The sequence below is a fragment of the Globicephala melas genome, chromosome 14, assembly GCF_963455315.2.
Source record: "Globicephala melas chromosome 14, mGloMel1.2, whole genome shotgun sequence".
NCBI classification, from domain to species: Eukaryota; Metazoa; Chordata; class Mammalia; order Artiodactyla; family Delphinidae; genus Globicephala; species Globicephala melas.
In genome coordinates, this window is record NC_083327.1 from 22,419,412 (window position 1) to 22,441,577 (window position 22,166).

General features: G+C 42.1%; 2 protein-coding genes across 2 annotated transcripts in view; one reads left to right on the forward strand and one right to left on the reverse strand.

Annotated features, from left to right (window-relative positions):
* ANKRD6 (ankyrin repeat domain 6) overlaps nucleotides 1-15,475 on the forward strand; it is a 260,264-nt gene extending 244,789 nt beyond the window's left edge. The window contains exon 19 of the mRNA XM_060283471.2: nucleotides 15,453-15,475. The gene's annotated coding sequence lies outside the window, so the exon portion shown is untranslated. The remainder of the gene's footprint in view (nucleotides 1-15,452) is intronic.
* MDN1 (midasin AAA ATPase 1) overlaps nucleotides 1-22,166 on the reverse strand; it is a 154,942-nt gene that overhangs the window by 46,755 nt on the left and 86,021 nt on the right. The window contains exons 45-63 of the mRNA XM_030859499.2: nucleotides 21,113-21,229; nucleotides 19,969-20,177; nucleotides 18,780-18,928; nucleotides 18,217-18,428; nucleotides 17,613-17,833; nucleotides 16,661-16,774; nucleotides 14,852-14,984; nucleotides 13,712-13,827; nucleotides 12,815-12,948; nucleotides 9,690-9,847; nucleotides 9,348-9,468; nucleotides 8,772-8,982; nucleotides 7,772-8,003; nucleotides 6,962-7,088; nucleotides 6,119-6,289; nucleotides 3,434-3,648; nucleotides 2,673-3,060; nucleotides 1,806-1,915; nucleotides 482-1,187 (exon numbers count right to left, since the gene is read on the reverse strand). Coding sequence (XP_030715359.2) covers nucleotides 482-1,187; nucleotides 1,806-1,915; nucleotides 2,673-3,060; nucleotides 3,434-3,648; nucleotides 6,119-6,289; nucleotides 6,962-7,088; nucleotides 7,772-8,003; nucleotides 8,772-8,982; nucleotides 9,348-9,468; nucleotides 9,690-9,847; nucleotides 12,815-12,948; nucleotides 13,712-13,827; nucleotides 14,852-14,984; nucleotides 16,661-16,774; nucleotides 17,613-17,833; nucleotides 18,217-18,428; nucleotides 18,780-18,928; nucleotides 19,969-20,177; nucleotides 21,113-21,229 — 3,844 coding nt within the window. The remainder of the gene's footprint in view (nucleotides 1-481; nucleotides 1,188-1,805; nucleotides 1,916-2,672; nucleotides 3,061-3,433; nucleotides 3,649-6,118; nucleotides 6,290-6,961; nucleotides 7,089-7,771; nucleotides 8,004-8,771; nucleotides 8,983-9,347; nucleotides 9,469-9,689; nucleotides 9,848-12,814; nucleotides 12,949-13,711; nucleotides 13,828-14,851; nucleotides 14,985-16,660; nucleotides 16,775-17,612; nucleotides 17,834-18,216; nucleotides 18,429-18,779; nucleotides 18,929-19,968; nucleotides 20,178-21,112; nucleotides 21,230-22,166) is intronic.

The window sequence follows — 22,166 nt, forward strand, 5'->3', positions numbered from 1 at the left end:
GCATGTGGGATCTTCCCGGACCGGGGCACGAACCCGCGTCCCCTGCATCGGCAGGCGGACTCTCAACTACTGCGCCACCAGGGAAGCCCCAGAATTTATTTTATTTTCTTGGCTGCACTGCTTGGCTTGCAGGATCTTAGTTCCCCAACTAGGGATTGAACCTAGGCCCCTATTTTCTTAATATTAATAAAAGTTCATTCAATTACATGGCAAAACCCACCACAAAGTCAAAGAACCAACAAAAAAGGAGAGAATATTTGAAGTGTGTATCAGGCATAAAGGGCTAACAACACTTAATATTTTTTTTAATCTCTTAAAAACTGACAAAGGCCCCTAAACCTGACAGTTAAATGGGAAAAAGCCAAGTAGCAGACACTAGATCCCCAGTACCTTCCCACACTGTCTCACCTACACCGGGCACCGCTAGTGTCCTGTAGGTGACCTGCTCGTGCCCCCAGCTCCCGTCAGGAGGAGGGCTTACCTGACACACATGTCTGAAGAGCTGCAGGGCCCGCTGGTCCAGCTCTCCCTTGCACAGCACGTGGGAGCGCAGGTACAGGAGGGCGTTCAGCAGCAGCTGTTCTTGGGTGGGGCAGGGCCTCTGGCTCTTGCCCTCCAGCTCCTTTCCTCCCAGGCGCTTAAGGAGCAGCTTCCCAAGGCCTCGCAGGACCTCCTCCGATTTCACCGAGCACAAAGCATCTGCGTGAGCATAGTAGGTGGGGAAGGTGGGGCCCACTGATGGGAAAGCCAACAGGGATGTGGCCAGGGCACCCAGCCTGTGCGCGCAGACCACACCACCATGGAGTGAGGCATGGACCTCGCACGCCACCAGCCGCATGCCATGCTGCAGCTGCAGGACGGATGCCTGCAGCGGGGCCGCTGCGTCTGGGTAAAGGGCGAACTCCTCTGCCAGCCGCCTCCGGAACTGGTGGTGTGACTGCTGCCAAGAGGCCTCCTCCTTCAGAAGGTTCTGGGCCATCTGGGCAGCCCGAGGTCCGTCCGTGTGGAGGGCCTGCAGGAGCCGAGTGAGCAGGTCCTGAACGGCAGAGGCCTTGGCGATGCTGGTGACATAGTGGTGGACCTCCTGTACCAGGGACTCATACGCAGGCAGCGGGGGCCTGAAGGCCTGCTTCTTGGACAGGCTGCAGATTAAGTTCTCCAGCTGATCAATTCTCTGGCGAAGCAACCTAAAGGCAAATTAACACAGTATGCAAATTCTGTCAGAAGCAAAGCAGCAAATCTAGACTGAGCCTCAGGAAAACGGCAGGAAGACATTTCAGATACTGAGGCATAAAATGATATATGGACAATTATAATGAAAATGGATAATATATACACAGGCATTTACCACGTGCAACACGTGTCGTTGAGCACTTCGGAGGCACGTCTCACTGAAGTGGGCACTATTACCTTCCTTTTACAAATATGGCACTGAGGTTTAAGGTATTGAGTGGTCTACCCAAGGTTTAAAACCAAAGGTCAGGGACAGGACTGGAACTCAGAACCCACTACTAAACAGTATTTCCTAAGGTAACAGATCTCCACAGTGCACGTCATCACACCCCACTCCTTCCACATTGAGAATAAGCTCTGCTTTCAACCCTCCTGGCCCCATGTGAGTCCTCCCCTGCCTTTCACAGAGTATGTATTTTTCCTGATTATAACCATGGCTTTGGGATCTACCTGCTAATGTAGTTCAGAGATGTAGACCATAACCTCAGCTTAACACTGTTACTACAAAATGTCTTTTTAAAAAGAATATTCAAGCCAATAACCCCCAACTGGAATAATCACCACGGTGTTACCTGACGTGAGGATGAGAGTGATCGAGGACTACTTCATCCTCCAGGTCTCTTCCGGTCTGCAGCTGGGATGAGAGGCTCCGGGTCTTCCACTCACACTGCAGCTGTTGTAACTAGCGGAAGGGGAGAGACTGGTCTGCTGTGCCCAGCTAGGGCCAGGCCCCAGAGACAAAGCCCTGGGGGAGGGTCGTTCCCTGGATGGAAGGAACCTGAATGACCCAAGGGCAGGGGTTTCTGTTCCACTAACCTGGACCACTCACCTCAGAGCTGTCAGGTGAAAAGACACTATCTCACTTATGCCAATGAACTTCTAAGTCTCTGCTACAGCAGTCTGATCATCACCCCAACTAACATAATTTTCCTTCTTCAAAATATAGAACTAGTGTATCACTATCTTAATGTATTCAGTTCCTGAGTTTGGTTGGAAGTCCAAATAGCAAGAGATACACCACATTATCCGAATCTACCTACTTCCTGAGTTTTGAATAACAAACACCCAAAGTTCAAAACCTAAGGAATGCTATACGCTGTCTAAAGAAGTTACCCAAATCCAAATATCCACAACCTACTTTAGGCAGAGGGATCTGGATAGGGAAGGATACCACTAGAGTTCTCCTGCTGTGCGCTCTGCCCAGGGCAGCCTATCAGCAGAAACATCAGAATGGCCCCTCCCGGTGCCTGAACCTACTCAGAGGAACCCGCAAAGAGGAAAACACAGTCTTTAGAACACACTTCTGGGATGTCACAGGGCAGCTTATGTAAAATCATCCCTCTGTGCTCTGAGCATCCAAAGGGAGACAAAGGAGTAATATACTAAGCAAAGCCAGGCAGTCAGGGATGCAGCCCACGCTCCAGACCCTCCCTCCATACCTCTTCCTTGGCGTACTTGAGCTTGTACTCCCTCTTCACGGCGGGGTCGAAGCGTGCCTGGGGAAGCCAGGTCTGGATCTGGAGCAGGCCCAGGTTCACCCACAGGCTCCCACGGTGGGCTGGCTCAGGCAGGTCCCGCTTACCCTCCCCCTCCCCGAACAAGTGGCGCAGGGAGGTGAGCAAAAGGCACAGCAGCTCCTTGGGCAGCGTCTCCTGCCCGGCCATGTCCCCGAGAGTCTGGGCCACGTGCTGGCATGCCTGGCTGTCCCCAGGCAGCAGCTGCTCACAGTTCTGCACGTACTCCTGCCGCCGGGGCTCGGGGAGCAGCTCTGCCAGGCCAGCCAAGTGCCGGCACAGCACCAGCCGCTGGAGCTGGGAATCCGTGCGTCTGTGGGGACAGGGAAGCACTTAAGGGTCTGCGCCACAGTGACCACCATTCCCTTCTCATGCTACTGTTCTTCCAGAAAATGACAAGACAGACTGCACTGCCTACACCTAGAGGTGAATTTCTGTTCTCACTTAATCTGATACGGTTTTCTAAGTACCACCTTCTTGATCACAATATACTTACAGCTGACAGAGTGGCTGGCCAGCTCACAGCAGGCTCTGTCGTGGACTGAAAACCTGCTCATCCAGCCAGAAAACACCCTTCCTCCACCCACTGGAACTAGCCACTATTGAAGAAAGCTCTGACCGAGGTCCCCACTACATGCTCTGGAGGAAAGACGGGAGCTGTACCGTCTACCTGGGGGAGGGAATACCTGAACTCTGCTACAGAAGGGACAGCCATGTTGGTCCAAAGCACCGAGCTGATGTCCTGGAGCTGCTGTGATCTCTCAACCCACTCCCCCAGGGTGACATGTGAGGAGGACAGGATGGGGAGGCCGCTCACATCCCAGGGACTTGCTCTGTAGCTGCTGGTCAAGACTTCAAAGCAGCACTTGGAGAACACGGCTCTACTGAGACTTCCAGGACCCTGATAAGGGGAGAGGAGTCATGTTAACTTTTAGAAATCAAAAAAAAGGGTTTCAACAAGCAGCACTGGGGCACCTTAGAGGAAAGAAAGAAATTTTAAAAGGAGATTCAGGTTGCTAGGAACAGGTAAACATCAGCCTGAGACAGGACCAGAAGGGCAGAACGGGGGCGGGTGCAGTGGGCCTTTGAAGGACTCCATTCTCTATGAAGGAGGAGCAGTGGGTGCTTTAGTAATGCAGAAGAAAACCCCTCAAACCTGGGCATCAGGAAGACCAGTCGTGCAGCAGAGCTGGGGGCAGGAAGGTGAGACCTGAAGGCAGGGGAAGGAGTTGGAAGACAAATAGAAGAGCCAGGGACAAGCCTGTCTCCCTGGACTGTTAACCTGGGACACAGGAACAGCTGTCCATGAACAAAGGGTTAGCGGGTCAAATACACGAGAGCAAACCTGACTCTATGCAACTCTTGGGGACCCATAAGGTTTAACACTAAAAGCTTTGAGAGATGTTTTACACTAAAGAAATCAATCTTGATAGAGCAATGGAACAGAACTGAGTCCAAAAATAAATCCATGAACATTGTGGGAATAAGGTGTTATGACAGAGGTGGCCATTTCAAAAGAGATGGAAAGGATGAACTAGTCAAAACTGGCGTTGCTAATACTGCTTTAGGATATGCTTGTTTGTATAAAATAAAAAATTTGCATCCCCACCTCACAAAACAAGATATTCAGATGAGACTGATGTAAACATAAAACAAAAACAAAAACAGAAAATATGAGGGCTTCCCTGGTGGCACAGTGGTTAAGAATCCACCTGCCAATGCAGGGGACATGGGTTCGAGCCCAGGTCCGGGAAGATCCCACATGCCGCGGAGCAACTAAGCCCGTGTGCCACAACTACTGAGCCTGCGCTCTAGAGCCCGTGAGCCACAACTACTGAAGCCTGTGCGCCTAGAGCCCATGCTCCACAACCAGAGAAGCCACCGCAATGAGAAGCCCGTGCACCGCAATGAAGAGTAGCCCCTGCTCGCGCAACTAGAGAAAGTCCACGCGCAGCAATGAAGACCCAATGCAGCTGGGGGGAAAAAAAAAAAAGAAAATACGAGAAAATGGTTTTTTTAACTCTGTGGGTAATGAAGGAAGACATATTTAAAAAGCATGATACCAAAGCCAGAAAGTAGAAAGGGACCGGCATATTTGAAAAGAAAACACTATAAAACTTCTGTGATATAAGAAAACATCTTCAAACTTGAGAGACAACAGAACACTACAAATGTATTTCCAAATATATGTTGGGTAAAGTTTTAATATCTATAATACATAAAGAGACCTTCAATAATAAAATGATGATTAATGACTTTTTTTCTTTTTTTTTAACAAAATGAGCAATAAACATGACTGGAAAATTCAGAGAAAGAAATAAAGCAATCAATATACATATGTAAAGACATTCAACCTGAATAATAATCAAAGGAATACATATCAAAATGAGATTTTTTTTTTAACTGTATGACTGGCAATAATTTAAAGTGTTAATAACACCTAGTGAGGCAAAGATACGGAAACACAGAATATATGATAAGTGAAACGTGCTCTAGTCCCAAGTCCGCCATGGTCATCCTGACTTCATGTTCTCCCTCTTCACTGTCTCTTTGCGGGTTTAAAAAGTGAAAAAATGAAAACCTACTTCCCTAGACGTTCTAATAATATTTACAAATCTCTTTAAATGTGAAGACACTTTGGCCAAGGGTTAAATTCCAATTCTCGTCACACATCCACAGAAATACTCAGACAAGTGGACAAAGGCTTATACAAGGGTAGTTGATTGATGCAGGTATGTTTGCTACAGGAAGAGGGAGGAGAAGGCAAGAAACCTCAATGCTTATCAAGAAGAAAGTGATTAAATGCATTCCAGCACATTAGTACAATAGAATACCTTAAAAAGAATAAGCTGGAATGACAGGTGCAAATTTCCATGACATATCATGTGAACCAAGAAGGTGGTCTTGTTTTTATTTACGTATGTATTTAATATAAAAATGCATGTTAACAGAAGGATACAGAACAAAGAGTGGTTATTCCCAGTGAATTCTACATTATATACGTATATAAATACACATGTATACATATTGTGTATGTATATATGTATGCATATATATACACACACACGTATGCACACATATCTACATGTTTCTGTACTGTTTAAAATCTTATAATTAGAAAAAATATTTCAATTAGAAATTAAAGACTTTTTAAAGGAAATTGTGTTTACATTAATTCAGGATTTTCCAAATCATTTAAGATGGAATATCTTTTTTGAAGCTACACTTATTAATATCTTACAGAAAATAAAGTATTGCAATCATTTACTTTTAGTCACTGCTCTATCCTAGGAATAAATGTTCATTGCTAGATCCACTGAGAAGTTTCTTCTACTATCATCAAACATTTTTATAATTTTATGGCAACAAACCTTTAACGTGGGGTCCAGAAGGGACTTGGGTGTCTCCCTCTGCTGCACACCAGGCAGAGGGCTCCATGTTAGCCAGTACTCTGGATTTGTGGTCACAGTACTGCTCCAGAAAGATGTAAACATGGAATTAAATAACTCGGACCACAAAGAGATCCTTTCTTCAGTAGACATCTAGAGATAAAGGAATAATTAGATAAGAGAGTATTTGAGAAAGGTTCCATAAATCATTATAAGGTCTCTCTGTCTTGTAAGACTCATCTAAAACTAACATGGGTTTAAAAATTATTAATCCTAATGTTCCTGATTTTCTGCCACCCCAGTTGTCTTGGTCAAGTCACTTAACCTATTTATAATTTTATAAAACATAAGATCTGACTTTATAAAAGTGCATGAGAAAACTTAATTAAAATAATCACACAATTATGTGATCAAAATAAATAAATGAATAAAACATTATTATCAAAAAAATTTAACGTTGTACTAATGAAGTTACATTAACTACAGTTTACCACTATTCACATTTAACAGTTACTCTTGTGGAAGGGTAAAAAACACTCTGACAATACATTTTTGAGCAAATAAAATAAAAATAAGCAAATATTTTAGCCTCATTTAACTGGAAACCAAATGAAATGATCTGTGATAAGAGTAGAGAAATACCAAGGAAATTACTGCCAAAGAACATTCAAAGTTCTCCCCTTTGAAACTTAATTCAGATAAGACTGGAGTTTTACAACATGCAGTTTTTGAGAATAAATAGATGTTCTGCAATCAGTCTGCCACAGAAAATCTAATCAGCTCATAGTGCAAAGGAGGTTTTTTGATTTTGATTTTGGTTTTTACCTTTTGATGGTGCACTAAGGACCAAAGGTCTCGAAGCTCTTGAGGAGCAACTGGTGTGTGCTTAAGACAAAACGTGATGTGATGACTTATCTCCTCCTCTATATGGGGTTGCTGGTTTTTGCTGGACCTGCTCCAAAAATAAAGAGGGAGAGAGAGTGGGCTGTAGGCTTTCAATGAGCTGCTAGAAAACTGCTATGTAAGGGAAGATGGAACACACAGGACTTGGAGTACATTTATTTAAAAATGAGCAAATAATTCTACTGGAAGAACACCTAGTAACATTCATTCATTCATTCATTTATATAAATTTATTTAATTAATTTATGTATTTTTGGCTGTGTTGGGTCTTCATTGCTGCGCACGGGCTTTCTCTAGTTGCGGCAAGTGGGGGCTACTCTTCATTGCAGCGTGCGGACTTACTGCAGTGGCTTCTCTTGTTGCGGAGCACAGGCTCTAGAGGTGCGGTTTTCAGTAGTTGTGGTGCGTGGGCTCAGTAGTTGTGGCGCACGGCCTTAGTTGCTCCGCGGTATGTGGGATCTTCCCGGACCAGGGCTCAAACCTGTGTCCCCTGCATTGGCAGGCGGATTCTTAACCACTGCACCACCAGGGAAGTCCCACACCTAGTAACTTTTAGAAGTGCAGTCAAAACAGGCAAAGCATCTTCAAGAAGTTTTGGCTTTCCAAAGTGGCAAGTGACCTCCCTCTGCTTCAGCAACTATGCCCCCTCAAGACAACGCTGTGTAGAATACACGGAATAACCTTGCAAGAAAATAAGTGCCCCCAAAGGAAAAAAACTGAAGGACGGCTCACCTTCTCAGGCAAGCCTGCGTCATAAAATCCGCTGTGACTCTGTACTGCCAAAGCATAGCCAGGTACTCCATTGCAGGCCAGAGCTGAACACTCCTGGTGAGCTGGATTAAGGAGGTAAAGCCTGGCTGTGACAGGGAGGAAGCTTCGCTGTGCTTTTTCTCCAGAAAACCAAGTGAAATTCCTCTGGCTTTTAGCTCTGAACACTGAGCATTCACAAGACTCTTCAATTCATCTGGACAAAAAGACACACAGTGGTCAGTGGTCAGGCTCAGATTCCCAACAGCCAGTCACATGACCATTAGCTTAACCTGAGTTCAACTTCACCTGAGCTTGAGTGTCTCATGTGTTAATACAGGGGTCCCCAACCCCCGGTCCGGTCCGCAGCCTGTTAGGACCTGGGCCGCACAGCAGAAGGTGAGCAGCGAGGTGAGTGAGCGAAGCTTCATCTGCCGCTCCCCACCGCCCCCCACCGCCTCCCATCGCTCCCCATTGCCCCCCATTACCGCCTGAACCATCCCCCACCCCAGCCATGGAAAAACTCTCTTCCACGAAACCAGTCCCTGGTGCCAAAAAGGTTGGGGACCGCTGTGTTAAATAATGCTATTAATACCTGCACAATTCCAATGATAGAATTAAATAATATATGTGAAGTTTAAGGAATTCCCTGGCAGTCCAGGGGTTAAAACTTGGGCTTTCACTGCCGTGGATCTAAGTTTGATCCCTGGTTGGGGAACTAGGATCCCACAAGCTGCGTGGTGTGGCCAAAAAAAATTAAAGAAAAAAAAAAAAAAGTTTAGCCCTATGCCTGATACTTATTTAGTGGTCGGTATAAGTATACAGGGAATAAATAAATAAATAAAAGGAGAATATCTAAGGGAAAACTTTAAAAAACTTATTGGCTGCAAATAAATAAATAAATAAATAAATAAAACGTATTGGCTGCAGAGCAGAGGATATGCTTAGAACATCTGTCAGCTAGCCAAACTCCAGAGCACATTACCTGGGTTGACATCTTCCAGAGTATTAGCTCTGAGGACCAACCCCCAGGCCTGTAGGAGACTTTTCTTTAATGTCCATTCAGAAGCAACCATTTGGAGCCGACTAATGTCTTCCCACCATCCACTCTCCCCAAGGGCAGGCATCCGCTCTCTGATGGCAAGGGCTTTGTTAAAGACCTTCAATTGTGAAAAACACTCCACCACCAGCTTGTCCTGAAACAATAAAACCCAGGAGAGCCTATTACAAAGGAGAAGAGTAGTTCTTTTTAGCAGCCTATTCATGGCTGAAAAAAATGTTTTAAGTATTTCCTTAATGATTCTATAAAACATAAAGTTGGTTTACTCCTGTAGATCTCAGGATATTCACAGTAATACAGTTAAAAGTCTACTCAGCCTTAAAAGTCTCAAGAATAAGTAAAATGATAACATTTAACAAGTCAGTTAATAGTACTCATTGAACATCTAAGAATTAAGCTGTGCAAGCAAGGCTGAGTATAGTTGAATGGCAGTCCCTACGTTCCAGGAGAGCTGCCAAAGAGGTCAAATCTTTGTGTTTCCTGCATGCTTCCAAGTCGTACCTTAAAAGGAAACGGTCGTCCCAGAAACTTCTGTAACTTCTTTATACCCGTGAATCCACCAGTTGGGCTCCCCAAGCAATTCTGAATATGTTCTGAGACGGTCTGAACCTCTTTGTAATATCTTTAACAAAGGAAATAAAGGGCAGAAGGGAAGTAAGGAAAGGGGGAAATGCTGGATGGTAAGAACATCACTCACATTTTGTATTTGATTTACATTCACCAACAGGCCAAGGGAACAAACCAAAGTAAAGCCAAGAAGAAGCACATTTCAATTCCTAACCCTCCTCCCTTTAATGTCAATACTGTAGCTACTGACGTTGTTACTCTAAATATGACTCTTACTTGTTTTCGTGGTTCATCAGGAGTTGCGGGATCTGACGAATCAAATGTTTTAAAACCCAGTGCCAGTGAAGGGCAAGCAAGGCCAGGCCTGGTGCATCCACTTTTACTGTATCGGCCACGGTCCAGAACCGGTCCCGCCACCGCACAGAACCCAAGATCTAAAAACAAAGTAAACCAAAACTGCTCACAAACATCTCCCAGTAAAGGACACGGAACACTGACTTCAATCATTAATCAATACTCAACATACACACGTTAAAGATCTAGCATCCGACTGGAGTATTTTTAGGGATTATTAAGGCAGTCAGAGGAAGCAAAGCTCTTTCCTCCTATTATTTGAAGTTCAGTTATCAGAGAAAGTGGAATTACTGGGTCATGTGGTAAGTGTACACGCAATGTTGTAAGAAACCACCAACCTGCTTGACAAAGCAGCTGCACTATTTTGTATCCCATCCAGCAGTGTAGGTGGGTTTCAGTTTGTTCCACCTCCTTGCCAATACTTGCTGCTGCTGACCGTTTTAATTTTAGCCATTCTGGTGGGTGGCACCGCACTGTGGTTTTAATTTACATTTCCTTGATAACTAATGATGTTGCAATTTTTCCAAGTTCTCATTGGGCATTCATTTATCTTCCGAGAAGCATCTATTCAAATTCTCTTGTTCATTTTAAAAAATTGGGCTGTCTTATTATTTGTCTATAAAATTTACATGTGATTTATCAACAGTGTCTCCCAGTGTTTTCCTTTTCTTAAAGCTATCTATTAAGTTCTTTATTTTGACAAAATTGAATTCATCAATTTTTTTCTTTTATGAGGAATGCCCTGAAATCTTTGCCTAGCCTCAAGCTGTGAAGATTTTCTCCTATGTTTTCTTTTAGAGGTTCATAATTTTAGCTTTTATACATAGGTCTATGATCCATTTTGAGGTAACTTTTCTATATGATGTAAGGTAGCAGGTAAAGGCTCATTTTTATTTTATTATATGGATATCTAGTTTTTCCATTACCATTTGCTGAATGAACTGCTTTCTCCATTAAATTACCTTTGCATATTTGCCCCCCCGCCCCAAAACTTCACTGACCATATAAGAGGGTCTATTTCCGAAGTCTCTCTTTTGTTTCATTGGTCTATATGTCTATATGTCTATCCTTATGACAATAACTACTGTTTTCATTAATGTAGCTTCTTAATGCAAATCAGGTATTGTGAGTCTCCAACTTAGCTGTCCTTCTAATTATGTACTTTTACAGTAGTCTCAAGATTAGTGATTCCTTTTAGGTTTTATGATGTCAGAGCTGTTTTCATAATAATGTCACGTTATTTGCCTTTTTCACTATGTTGATATTTGCACTGATGGTACCAAAAACAGGGCCGGGGGTGGAGGGGACAAACTGTGATTGGGTGTCTGGCAAACACTGTGTGGAAAATGAATGAAGTCAACCTGTCAGTTCAAGAAAAACAGGAGAGTATTTGTTGCTGATGATAGAATTCGAACCTTCAAGTAAAACCTAGAACTTTGAAAAACTAAGAGCTTGACAACTTCCCAATACTTACAGATTTTTTCATGAGGTAACTTTGTGGTAATTTTTCATGAGTGTGACTTTTTAAATTTATCTATATTGAAAAATGTAACGTGTCAACACTTGGAAGATCTGATAACTCACTGAACAATACTTTCCAAATTACCAGTGCATGAGAACATACATGCAAGGCTAAAAGTCCATCCAAAATGCAAGCCAGGCCAACGGATTTTAACGCATGACAAGATCAGTGATACTTTTTCAGATTCCACATTACAAGTAACCTTTACAAAACTAACACTTGTCAACCTGTGGTATAGAATCAAAGAATATCACAGTTATGTGAAATGTTGTTAAATACTCCTCCCTTTCCAATCTCTTAGCCACATGAAATAGAGGCCAGTTTTTCTTCACAAACTTCAATCCATACAACATACTGTAAGAGACCGAATGCAGAAGCAGGTGTGAGAATCCAGGTTTCTTCTGTTAAGCCAGACATTAAAGAGACTCGCAGAAATGTAAAACAGTTCCACTCCTCTTAATTTTTCTTTTGGAAAATAGTTGTTTTTCATTAAAAATGTTATTCATATTACCACGAAATGAATTTGTTACTGTGTTTCTTAAACATATTAATAAATATTTTTTACATTTCTCAGATTTATTTCCTAAAAGTAAATATTGATACACGTAAACACATAAACAAAAGTTCTTTGAGGGTTTTGGTAACTTTTATGACCATGGGGGGGTGGGCCTTGAGACTAAAAAGTTTAAGATCTACAATTCTAGTTTAACCAGAATTACTTGAATAATCTGGATACAAGCCCAATTTAGTCCATATGTGACAATCATGTCTAAGGATTAAGTGAATTAAAATATAACTGTTAAGATTCTGATGTTTATCAACAGGTGAGTGGATGAATAAGATATAGTACATACATGCAGTGGACTATTACTCGGCAATAAGAAGGAATGAATTTTTGAGACACAAAACAATATGGATGCATCTCAAAATAATGATTTTTTTAAATATATTTTTTTCATTTTTATATTTTTATTTTTTTGGCTGCACCACACGGCATATGGGATCTTAGTTCCCTGACCAGGGATCGAACTGAACCTGTGCCTCCTACATTGGAAGTGTGGAGTCTTAACCACTGGACCACCAGGGAAGTCCTCAAAATGATTTTAAGGGAAAGTAGCCAGATAAAAAAGAACAATATAAAATACTAGAAAACACAACTGAGCACCAGTAACAGAAAGCAGATCAGTGGATACCTGGTTGGAGGTGGGGGGGCAGGAAAAAAGAAGAGAAAACAAAGAACAAGAGGAAAAGGTCTGAGAGTGATGGATAGGTTCACTGTCAGGACTGTGGTAATGGTAGCACGGGTGGACACATGTCAAACATACAAAACTGTACACTTTATATGCGACTTACTATATGTCAGTTATAACACCATAAAGCTTTAAAATATGTGTTATCTATTTAAATTCTTAAGAACTTCTCAAATAATATTGTACATGTAACAACACTGAAGTTGTTCTTGCCCCTAAGAATCTTTGTGCCAAGAAATATGTTGCTTAAGATAAAAACAGGTACATCTCCTTACCTCATTAACACTGGCATCAGACACCATCCCCTGGGAGGACTGTACCCAGAGCAGGATTAGCGCATCACAAAGTTCAAAAAAAGCAGCAAGATTGACCACGATTTCATGGGGCAGGCTGTGATAGCTCTCTGGATCTTACAGAGTTGGTATAAACAAAATAAGAATATTTGATCAGATTTAAATCTCTGGACATTTTCAAAATCAACAGTAATCTACAACTTAATGTTATTCTCAGTACAAGGGTCAATTTGAAACGTGAAAATTGAAAGCAAACCTTCGTCTATTATTAAGTTAGCAAGTTAGTCATGCATATCTAGAGACGTTCATAATGTCTTAATTAAAAAAAAGCTTTTGTTTAAATACGATTTCTAAGTGTGTATATGACTGGATGGATAGATAACACAGACAGATCTGAGAAGATACAAACAAATATACTATTAACAGTAGCTGCTGCGAGAGGAGACTTTTTCCATTTTTATGCTTCTATATAGTTTGAATATTTTCCAAGAAATACCGTTATCTTTTCAATTTTTAAAAAAAAAGGAGGAAGGAAGAAAGAACCTATAAGCAAATGCTTATGAGCTCATACTTTTGAGCCAACAGAACAAGTTTCAAGTTCTGGCTCTGCTACTTGTTAGAGATGTGACCTTGAGCATCTCTGTGCCTCCCTTTCCTCTCTCATGAGGCTTATCTCATGGTTGCTATAAAAAGTAAATGAGATCAAGGACACGTAAAAAAGCACTTAGTCAAAACTACTGAATAAGGGAAGATGTTCAAACTCGAGCTAGCAAATCAAAAGGAATCAGTACCATGGCATCAGCTGCTAAATCCCTCTCACCTTCAGCAACATTATGCAGTCAGAGGCATAAATGAAGAAAGTAAAGGTAATGTCCTTACCTTTATGGAATTCAAAGGACATTCTCAAAACACTATTTCTTAACTTTCTGCCACCAACAGAAACCAAATTTGCTTCCGTAAAAATCCGTTTTTCCCGATCAAGATATATGATTGTCCTGAAATGAGATTCCATAACATAACGAATAGTTATTGGTTAATAATACTTATTACAGCCTCTACCGGCTGAATCCTGAGAACCCTTGGAACATCAGTCTCCTTCAACCTGCCATTCCCCTCGTGCCTCTGCAAATTCTGGACTAGAGAGACGGCAGCAAGAGGGATGACAACTGAGCTGGGGGGGGAGGAAGACAGAGGGCTAGGTAGACCACCCAGTCCCTCTGTGTTGCTCTGCCATGACATGACAAACTATGCTGTGAACTCTTAAAACTGGCCATCTCACAATTAACCTGCAGTGCTGGAAGTTACCTGGGGAGGAGGAAGGGGGAGTTGCTGGGAGGGGGGACAAGGGGGCCTCAGAGGTGCTACTACTACATTATCACATGAGTGAGCTCACTTTGTGAAAAGTCACCCAAACGATATATAATCATCATTACTGTACTTTTCTGTAATGCACGCTATACCTCAATTACAAAATTATTTTTTAAATCTATTACACTAATGGCCAATTAAAAAATATTACCGGTCATTACATTAAAGGTGAGGAAAGACCAACTTATATAACAGTTATGTAAATTTATACTATAGGTCACTATGTACGTACATCTCCAACATTGGACGGGGCAGATAGATGGCTGAGGAAAGGACATGTGAAAATGCAAGGAGCTGCTGGGAATCACACAGAAAACAGCGGAAACACAACTATCCTATGATAAAAGATTAACCATAAAACAAATTCCACCACTAATGCTTCACTAGTGTATTTATTAAAGTACCCTATTCAATTATTAAGAACCTGTCACATTCCCAGGCACCTGGACATCAGGGTCAGAATGATTTTGGTGCACATGGAGCGTGAAGGAGAGGTGGTGACAAAGCAATCATGTCTGACACCCACCACTTCTCAGGTTCAGAAAATTAAACACACATAAGACTGTCAAGTATAGCTTAGGAAAGGTATTATCTGTGAAGCCATAGTGTACAACAAGGCAAAGAGCACCCAGAACAGTAGACTTCACCTACTTGTTTGCAACAGACTCTAAAAGGACAAAGAGCTGCTCAGGCTGGTCCATTTGTGGGTCAAAGTCCATCGAATTTCTAATGATGTCCAAAGCCTGCATGTTCCATCGGGGATCCAGAGGGATCACATATTCATCTGGTTTAAAAAACAAAAGGTAGAATTTTGGAGTTAAACTCCTTGCCTGGCAAATTTCAGTTGAGGATTTTCATTGTTTTACTTTGATCCCACTGAGTCCTGCCCGGGAAGAGAGGGACCAAGGAAATGGTTTCAGTCCATGGTGGTAGAAAGGTAGGGTTCAACAGCTTTTACGCTATTTCCTTTCTAAAGGCAAAATTTCTTCTAGCCCTGAAAATTCATTCCACCGTAGGAGAGAAAGGTAACCTCTGCTACAGCATAAACATTCCAACAAATGTATTCATTTGCTCAGCTCCCACTGCTGGTTGGGAAAGAATCCATGGGCTTAATTACCCAATCTTTCGCCATTAACCATAAAAAAACGAACTTACATGGCAGAAAATGAATGAACACATCTCATTATTTGCTTTCAGTAAGAAAAACAACTCAAGATTATTTCCCTTAAAAACCATTTCTTTATAATCACAGGATGTGCTGCTGCTACCTCTTGCTCCTTTGGCTCAAGCTCAGTATCTCTTCTCTAAAGCAGCAGCGATCAGACTCTGACCCGCTCCAGAGGTTGAGAGCCCAGCGGAAGAGGTAAGACCAAAACGATGGGAACATTAATTTGATGGTGGCTGAGCTGGATGGGTCAGTGGAGCACTTCAAGTTTTAAAGGCATCCACCATAGAGTAGTCTAACAAACGCCTATTGTGAATAGCAAGGTACACATGGGGGCCCATATCCCAAAGTCCAGCAAGACTACACAATCCAGAGCTACACAGCTGAAAGGGAAAAAGGAAGACGAGCTAATGAGTGCCAACAGAGGGCAAGCCATGTCTGCTATAAAGGGAACCTACCACTCTACTCTAGAACTGTGTTCCCAAAGACCAAAATTCCTTCATAATTGGAAAGCCATAATTAGGTCCAGCCGCAACCTGACTACTACAGAAGTTTTCTCTATTGTTTGATTTCTGCTCAACCATTTAGCCCGTTACCTTTAGTGTACATAAGGTAATTTTAAGTATACATAAGATTATAATTATGTAAACATAAGGTTTAGCACAAAAGCATTGTGCATATTTTTTTCTAAACCAAATGGGTAACAGTATGTTTTGATCAACATCAGATAAAGATTGAGAAATTCTGAATACCTCATTTGATTAGATGGCTCAGACGGCTACTCCTTTTATCATTATGATTTTGTTTTGTAACTTTGTATTTAAGGCTTTATAACTTCATCATTAAGGTTTTCTATTTTCTGAAGAAACTGATCCTGTACTGTTTCCCCTTCATCTCAAAATAGATCACAGTTTCTGTTAACAGTACTAGTATATCACAGAAAGTCATAAGTGAAAGGGACCCCAGAAGAATGAACTTAATTCCCATATTTTTCAAACAAAGTCAGCAGTGTGAATGATGGGCCCCAAATCAACAAGCCAGTTTGTGGCCAAGTTGGAACTGGAGCCCAGTCTTCCAACTCCTGTGTTCTTCCCACTACATTGTGTGCCATCGTCCTTTCAGAAACTGAAGAATGCATAATTTCAAAAAAAGTAGCAGAATTTGCATCTGGATACCCTGAGTCTTCTTTAGAAAAAACTGTTATAAGTGGGAGCTGTAACAGATCTTTTTCCCATGAACTCAATGGACAAGTTTCCCAGAGTGCTGAGAGCTAGAAATCAAGTCAGGTGCAGTACCTGTTACATTTGGTTGTAATATTTTGATGACATTACTGACCCCAGATGAGAGAGAATTTGAGTAAAAATTCCTAAGAGATGCAGCACTGGCTTCCAAATGAATCTGTACTGACTCTGTGGAGGAAGGAGAAGCAAATGTTAGCATCTAAAGCAGTGCCGGCCATTTGAACTTTCTGTTCTACAGCTGCTGTCACAGTAGCCATGTCACATGTCACATTTTAGTGGCTACCTCTGGCTAGCAGCTATCACATAGGACACCGCAGATACAAATATTTATACAATTTTTCTCTACACGTTTAGACATCACATGTACCACACAATAATATACACATACGCTGGCTTATCTACACGTTCTCGTGCAGCAGAGACTCATGTAAACTCAATTACTTTAGTCAACAAGTTCTACCAACAAATTCCATGTCCTGTACTTTACAATCTGTACAATGTTGTTAACTGTTGCTTTTCCCTCTCTTGGAATGAAAAAAGTACAAAGAAATCAAGTACGACCACTTAGAGTATTGGAACGAAAATAAGATTAGAATCTTATGTACTTTTATGGGAAGTAAATTTAACAAAAGCAACCCTTTCTCAGATAGAACGCGTGTGCAGCAGAGTAAGTACAGCAAAAAAAGCAGGATGTTCAAAAACTTAAAAGTAACATAATATAGTACATTTTCCTTCTGGATTTGATAGAAAGCTGGATGGATCCTGAAATGCTAAGGATTACGTGGAGAAAAAAAAATTTATCTCAGGGAACATCTAAGGGCAGATGTGTTCCTTAATATTTTAACAGCTATATAAGCAGTAATGCTAAGTCATAAACGTCCTGCTAGGAGCTTCCCCAGATGTAATTTTAACAGTGTAGTTGGAGAGTAAAACAACTGCTGAGTTACAAAAGCCGGGTAAGTGTACTTAAATTCCCTCATTACACAAATTAAGTTTCTCTACTCACCAAGCCCCTGTGGCACATTCTTGGCTAAATGATAAAGCCATTTAACTCTGAGCATCCAGTCTTGATTGGTTGCTCTTTCTATGAGCAATTTAACAGCCACAGCCAGAGCATCTGGTTCATCGATCCAGTAAGTATCCATTTCAACTGAATTGAATTTTAAGCTCTCCGGGTGGGAGGACTGCATAATTTTCTCTAAGTCTGGCAAAGTAAGAGGCTGAATCCTGAAATTCATTGCAATAGGCTAAGTTAGTACTAGGGTTAAATTTTCGTATTTCAAAGAACCAAGACAATAACTTTACAATGAATGTATCAAAGAGGTTAACAGGGAAAACATGAGTCCCTCCAAAGGGGGACAATTAAAGCACGTACCTATAATAAATAATAAATAGGGAGCAGTATCACAACGAACAATGGAACTGTGTGGAAAATGGCCACATAACATTCTGGTCAAATATGTTGGGTCATGACCATTACCATCAAAAAAAGAGAGAGGGAGAAAGAAAGAGAGAGAGGGAGGAAGGAAGGAAAGAAGGAAGAAAGGAAGGGAGGGAGGGAGGAGAAGTCAAGATGCCAAAGAGATACAGACGCTCAAGGCTCCACTAACCTTGCCCAGTTGCTCGTTTTCATGCTCAGCCTGTTGAGACAATATACTAAGATCTGTCCATCGCCTCGGACTTTAGAGAGATGAGAATCTTCCGTAGCAGAGAGAGCCGAGGGCAGAGAATCTGGCCACAGCCCCATGGCAATAATGGAGTTGCCCCAGGTTTCATGTGCTTGCAGAGAACAAACGTGTTTCTCCAGTAAAGCCTGCACAAGCTGGTAGGAGATAAAAACACATGGTGTACAGGCACCGAGACACAAGTGCTCTTACCAAAAACTAGCAGGGCAACAGTAGTTTTCTAGACCCCTTGTGATCCTCTCACAACACTCAGACACATTCCTCAATATACAACATTCAAGCTAAATTTCACTTTTTCCGCTGAGAGGCAAGTTTCAAGGAATATTTACATTTACGCTATTTTCCAGAAAAGTGCCTGGATACCAGATCTCTGTTAGAGCATAACTGCAGATGGCTCTCTTAGGTCATTAAAGTTGCCACCAATAAAGTTTCCTCCTATTACCTGTAATGTTATAACGTAGAAAGCTGTGTGAAACACTTCACAGTACCTTCTGGTTTGCTGGTGAAGCCTGGGAGCGGACATATGCGTTCCAGCATGCTTCAGAAAAGGCTCTGTCTAAGCTCAGCCCTCGCTGTAGGTATTGCACAATGAGTAAGGCTGTGTGAATGAGTGTTGACAACGAGGACGCTGGAGAACCTATAAAGAAGAAATAGTGCCATCCATGAGCAATAGATTCTGAAAAATCTCCAGTGAAAATGGACAAATTTCACTTTCACATCAAACTTCCACTCAAATCCACCCAGATATTTATTTTAGAAAGCCTTCCAGGTGGACTATAGGGGGCTCACTAGCACACAATGAACTTGTGGGAACATTCACATTCCTTGCCTCCTATTCCGCCCTCCTCCCCTCCTTCTCTGTCAGCAGTACCTTTTGGGGAAGTGACTAGATGACTCATTTACTAATGTGATAAAGCCTGGCCACATAGACCCTTGGATCTAAAGCTGACACACACTGAAGGGGGCAAAATGAGCATGGTGCCAAAAAGAACCATGGGCTTTGAAATCCAACAGATCTGCTTTCAAATCCCAGCTGTCATTATTAACTGTTTGGATTTGACAAGTTAATCTACCTCTCTGAGCCTTATCTGTAAAATGGAAATATACCTTGCAGAACTACTGTGAGGACTAAATAAGCAGCCAACATTGCACCTAACACAGAGTAGTTACTTAATAAGTAACATTTCATTATTTTTCATTATTGTTATTATTACTGCTCTTTCTTGTATATTTGGACATTTAGAAGAAGTAACACCTATCTGGTTTTTTTTGTTTTTTTTTTTCACCTATCTGTTTTAAACAACTCAAAGCTCCCTCTTTATTCAACCTTCAAGAGATTCAATGACGACCGTGAAGATTTGCAGGACAAACTTCATCAATCTCAGTGCGAAAAGCAGTACAGGTATTCCTCTGAGTGTGGGTCTCTGACTGCATGCATCAGAATTCCCCAGGAAGTTTCTTTAACATGCTGATTCCTGTGCCTCGCTCACACCTGCTAAACCCAATCTCTTGGGGAAGAAGGGTACCAAGCGCATCTACATTATTAACAGGCTTTCCTGGTAATTTCTATTTCCATGTACACTAAATGTAAGAACTCCTGAACTAGCAGTCAAATGGAATAACATGAATTTCCAGAGAAAGAAAACCCTGCAGAGGCCTAGAAGTCAAGCACCTTACCTACAACAGCACTTCGGGTCTCTGAGTGCAAAGCCAGAAGGATGTCACACACACTGCCCCCCACCAACCCAAGGCTATGCAGTAGGACTTTCAGATCCAGGTCATCTGGGATGCTCCCATCCCCTTCTCCTGAAATGTAGATTTCAAGTCCACGATTCCTCATAGCTCGGGATATTTCTCCATGCACAGGATCCATTGAGAGAAAAAGTCTAGTAGTATAGCAATTCAAAGGAAAAAAAATCAAAATCTCAGTGCAACTGACAGTGCAGCTCAGCAACAACTGGTGAGGGCAAATCATATGTGGCTCATCTTTAGGGAGCTCATCTAAGGTAACACTGCTAATTCAACGTACAGATGCTGTTTACATCTGCATTCTATCCTCTAGTTCCAAAATGCATCAATACAGCAAATCAGTTTCTCTAAACCTATTTTCCTAAGGAACTAAGTATTGTATATCCAGTGTACCTTTAGTACTGAGGACTGTAAAATTCTTACTTTCAGATATTCCCCACATCAGGCAGTGCTAATTCATCAATTATTCTCACTCACCTACAGAGAAAAGAAAAAGGAGCAGTGTCTCCAGAAACACTTAGCTTCGTAACATTCGATGTCCATCAACTTCTGCATCTAGCTGTCTGACAGCTCACACTTACCTCCAAAGCTAAACAGCTGATTGCAGCTAACCCTCCCCACCCCAAACCTGCTCCTTTGCCAGTCTCCCCTTTCTCAATGAATGGCACCCCTTTACCCAATTACTCAAGCCAAAACCTTAGATGCCATCTTTGCTTCCTCCTTTTCTTAACCCACAAGCCCATGAGCAAGTCCCACTGATCTGACAGCCCTAGTCTAAGCTATCGTCTCTCACCTGAACTGCAAAAGGCTTGTAACTGGTCTCCCTGCTTCCAGCCTTCACCACCAACCCAAGGCAGGGACCTCATCTTTCTTATTTACTGCTGTGCCCCCCAAAGCACACCAGCACCTGGCAAATGGCAGAGCCTCAGTAAATATTTGTTAAATCAATGAATGTATGAACATGCTCATGACTGAGTGTACAAATACGATACGTGAGGTGGCCCTAATGAATGGTCACCTCTGACATCAAGGCTGTCAGATTCTGAGGCACAAACTTAAGAGGCATAAATACCTGAAATTGGGATTTGGTGTTATGGTGGGAGTGGATCCATCGATGATTCCTCTCTCACTAACGGTGAGGACACCTCCAGGTTCCAGCAAAGCATTCAAACGATCCAGCACCGACGGGCTGCAATAGGGAGAATTCAAATGGGGGACAGGCTGGCGTGCCACACTGACTGCTGCCCTGGCTCAGGCCTCTCACTGCGCCTGACCCATGTCTTCCCTTCAGCACAGATCACGTCCCCGTACAGAACTGTGATTCTTCCAAGATCTCTTTTCCTATCAATGCCCATTTTCACTCCCCAAGGCACACAGCCCAGTGATTCATACACAGTAAATATACAAAATGTTTGTTGAATATATCAAGGAAAATGACAGAAAGTTCCCTGAACTAATAAAACTGTCTTCTCTTTCCCCTTCCCTCTCCCCCACTTCCCAATATTATCAAATTCATTTAAAGGTAACTGGATTGTAATTTGAAACATTCTGAAAATGCTCCAGGTAGAAAAGCCCATCACCTGACCTGTATTATGCTCACTGTACAGGCAGAATAGTCTTACACTTGCCCTTTTCCTTACTTTAGAATCAAGTGGTATACACTGAATGCACATTCACTAAATGTCTGCCCTGTGTCAGACCCTCCATTTCAAAAATCTGTACTTAAGAATGACCCTAACAGGGAATTCCCTGGCAGTCCAGTGGTTAGGACTCAGCATTTTCACTGCCATGGGCTGGGGTTCAATCCCTGGTCAGGAAACTAAAATACCACAAACTGCGTGGCGTGGCAAAAAAAAAAAAAAAAGAAAGAAAAGAAAAAAAAACCCTAACAAAAGGAAGCTTTCTGATATTAAATACAAAGGTGTGACTCAAAGGATGTTAGTTGGAGAAGTAATCCAATTTTGTTAGCCTTCGGTTCAGCTCAAAACTATCTGCTAGAACTAAAATATCGTAGCTAATAACCAACTACCATTGTTCACCACTGGGAGAAGTCTATAGAATATAGCTGAGGATGTGTTTCTAGCTAAGAAAACAGTGGATTAAAAATGCCAGAGCTGGAATTCCCT